At 32.0% G+C, this 3872-nt stretch overlaps 1 protein-coding gene across 1 annotated transcript in view; it reads left to right on the top strand.

Annotated features, from left to right (window-relative positions):
• The first annotated feature begins 1136 nt into the window (after positions 1–1136).
• Positions 1137–3872, top strand: part of RyR (Ryanodine receptor) — a 407955-nt gene continuing 405219 nt past the window's right edge. The window contains exons 1-2 of the mRNA XM_017608916.1: positions 1137–1305; positions 1369–1718. Coding sequence (XP_017464405.1) covers positions 1159–1305; positions 1369–1718 — 497 coding nt within the window. The 5' untranslated portion in view covers positions 1137–1158. The remainder of the gene's footprint in view (positions 1306–1368; positions 1719–3872) is intronic.

The raw sequence follows: 3872 nt of genomic DNA, 5'->3' as shown, positions 1-3872 counted from the left end.
CTGTTAAGAAAAAACCTTTTTTTCTATATTTTTGCGATGTTGCTTTGACCAGGGTTTGAACCCAGGCATTGTGGAGTGGAAGCGCGCACTGCTTACCACTACACCACAGCGGCCGACTTGTATAAATACGTACAATAAATATTATAGCGACTTTTGAAAGTGTATTTATACATACAAAGTATTATAGCGACGTTTGCTAGAGTAGCTAACATTTGATGCTATTTTTTTCAGAATATATAAGGATTTTGCACTGTATTGTTAGTGGTTCGCTCTCCTGTAAAATTTGAGTGCCGTAAGATAGGCGGTTTTGCATTTGGGCGATGGGCGGTTTTGCAAAAACGTCGACGATGGTATGTATGTATTAATGTACACATGTATTATAAAACTCTCTCATTCCCCTCTCTACCTCTTAGGGAATCGGCAAAGAAGTTTTACCTCTGGTTCAAGCACATACATACATATAAATACTACGTTTATGCGTTGGTCGAGATCATTTCATGAATTTGAATTTAAACTGTGTGCATAACCAACAAAATTTCATGAATTCAATTATACACGAAAGTTTACCATGAATTTCGTTATTATTTCATAAAATGGTGAATTGCCAGTCTGGCAATGCCGCATTTAAGAAACAGCTGCTTGCTAGGGTTATGACGTTTTCAGATTCAAAATCATGTAGTGCAATAATCATGATTTAAAACACTGGAAAAGTTACCTGGATTTGTTCAAATATTAAATAAGTTCAAAATGAATAAACTGAAATTCATTAAAACCAATTTAAATATAACATGGACCATTTGCTGGAACCAAAAATGTCACAACTCTGCTGTTTAGGTTCTTGATAGTGCGTTTCCACTTTTTCAAAACACTTAATTTCATGAATTTGCGAATTATGCATAAACGGAACCATTTATGAATTTATGAAATGAAGAATTCTGTCACATACACGTAGTAATAATAGCATGCGCGTCTTATTTTTTAACTAACAGTTCGGTCAAATTCTTTTTTTTTTATTTCAGTATCGTTGTATATGAAGGTGGATCAGTAATGTCGCAAGCTCGCTNTATAAAGGCATGCGCGTCTTATTTTTTAACTAACAGTTCGGTCAAATTCTTTTTTTTTTTTTTCAGTATCGTTGTATATGAAGGTGGATCAGTAATGTCGCAAGCTCGCTCCCTATGGCGGCTGGAGTTAGCCCGGACTAAATGGACCGGAGGTTTTATTAATTGGTATCATCCGATGCGTATACGCCATATTACCACTGGCCGATATTTAGGCGTCAATGAGAATAACGAACTAATTTTGGTAAAAATATCTCCTTATCTGATTTTTTTTGTACGATAGATGATTTTTCTTTTTTGTTTAAAGCTAAAAAAAGAAGAAGCATCAATTGCGTCAACGACTTTCTGCCTCAGGCAGGAAAAGGACGATGAAAAAAAAGTACTTGAAGATAAAGATCTCGAGGTCATAGGCGTGCCTATCATAAAGTACGGTGATACCACTGTCATTGTGCAACATTGCGAGTCCAGCCTATGGCTAAGCTACAAAAGTTATGAAACCAAAAAAAAAGGTGTAGGCAAAGTAGAAGAAAAGCAAGCCATTTTACATGAAGAAGGAAAAATGGATGATTGTCTGGACTTTTCCCGTTCGCAGGAGGAGGAGTCGAAAACTGCACGTGTTATACGCAAATGCAGCAGCCTTTTCACACAATTTATTAAGTAAGTATATAGGTATTTTTTTTAGTGTTGCATAATATGCATGCCATTTTCGAAATTTATTTGTTTTTCTTTTATTCGCTGTTAAAATAATAAGTGGTCAAGTAAATGACTTGACATACATACATACATACTTACGTACATACTATACTATCGTACACGTTTGACGAAACTTTTTTAAACATAAAGCACCAACTTAAAATAAAAACACAAGTGTGCTAGAATTAAAAAAAAAAAAACAATTTAACTATGTACATACTTAAGGATTATCAATTCAAATACTTATATACAATTATATTTGAAGTGGGGCGAGCGACCAAGAACCTGCCTTAGGATTAAATTTCGTATTAAATTTTTACCCTCCCTGCAACTTACAAAAAATCCGGTTGGCTAACAAGGAAATTTACGTTTAAAAATTTGTATGGAACGTATTATTTTTAAAAACGTTTCGGCACAGGCTTTACACCTAAAATATTTGTTTTGGTTTTGAGAACACGCATTTCCAATTCATCTCCTAAAATTAATATTTTAATTTTTAAAACGCACATTTTCAAATCGCTTTTTAAGAGGATTATTTAATAATTGAAAATTCGCATAATCAGATTAGATATTAAAATATTTATTGCTTTTTTAATATGCGTTTTCAAATATGATTTTAAAATTATATTTTGATTAATGGCGTTTTCTGTTCTCCAAAAAAAATTTCACCTTCTTATATGGCAACATTATCAGAGTGCAACATTTTAAGGAAAGAGCACGAAATATAAATGTGACAATGCTGAGAAAATAACTCGAACACTTGACAGCCCTGGCGCAGGGCAGAATAAATGCAACATTATTTCGAGAAAAGAAAATGCTATAAAACATTTATTGATATACCAACGTACATATGTATGCATACTAGGGTGCCCATTGAAAATGCTTTTTTTGGAAATTTCAAGACCCTACCCCCTAATTTTATTCGTTTTTTCGAGAAATATTATTGCCTATTTTTATAGATTTTTTATCGATTTAGGTCAGAAAATACGATTTTGTATATTTATGAGTTTTTGAATGACTATTTTTGATTCGATTTTAAAGATCGGTTATAATCTGAGAAGAGAATATATAAACCTTTACAATGGTATATAGTAATCTATTGTCGGACTTGGCTTGTTGGTATTTTTATCGGGTAAAATTTAAAAAAAAAAAATTTTTCTCTTAATTTTTGAAATTTTGACTATCGATAATTTCCGCAATTTCAAAATATGTAGTACTATCTAAAATTAAATATATTTTTAAATAAACTGATAGGAAAGAACTACTTGACCGATCTCAACTAAATTTGGTATACACATTGTGCTTAGCCACCTAAGTTCCGTCTTAATATTTTTGAAATCGGACAAAACCTATTCCCCCTAAAATATAGGCAATCTTTGAGTTTTTTGAAATTACCATTACGTTGGTGGAGCCCGTGGTTTTTGTCCGATTATAAAAATTTTCAATATGGCGCAATGTGTGGTCGAGATAGGCCAAGTAGTTTCTGAGATACACATATATGATATAAGTGGGCGTTTCCACCCCCATTTTCCTAAAATTTCTTGAAAAACCACTTTTTTTGCTAAAAAAGCGATTGTAATATATCAATTAATAAATATTGATGGATTTCTTAGCCACGCTGCTCAAAAAATCTGAAATTCCGTTACATACACAATATGAATTCAAGGCCGTATTTAAGAAAAGTCGCCTAAGTTCGACAACTTTTATGCGATCGTAATAAATGAGCTATCAGTTTATTAAAAAAAAATTATTTTTTCTACATATTTTTAAATTATGGAAATTATCGATGGTGAAAATTTAAAAAATTAAGAGAAATATGCGTTTTTTTATTTTACCCGATAAAAAAATCCCAACAAGCAGAGTCTGGCAACAGATTATTATATACCATTTTTAAGGCCTATATATCCTCTTCTCAGATCATATTCGATCTCTGAAATTTAATTAAAAATAGTCATTAAAAAACTCATAAATCTACAAAATCGTATTTTCTGCCTAAATCGACAGGTTGCGAGCTCTAAATGACCTTTAAAAAATTTGTGAAAATAGGCAATAATATTTCTCATAAAAACGAATAAAATTAGGGGAGGAGGGGTCTGGAAATTTCCAAAAAAGCATTTT

This window comes from Rhagoletis zephyria, unplaced genomic scaffold (assembly GCF_001687245.7).
Source record: "Rhagoletis zephyria isolate East Lansing unplaced genomic scaffold, Rhagoletis_zephyria_1.1 Rzeph_scaffold_00179, whole genome shotgun sequence".
Lineage (NCBI taxonomy): Eukaryota > Metazoa > Arthropoda > Insecta > Diptera > Tephritidae > Rhagoletis > Rhagoletis zephyria.
The sequence above is the reverse complement of the archived record's forward strand: the minus strand, read 5'-3'. Positions and strand labels throughout refer to the sequence as shown.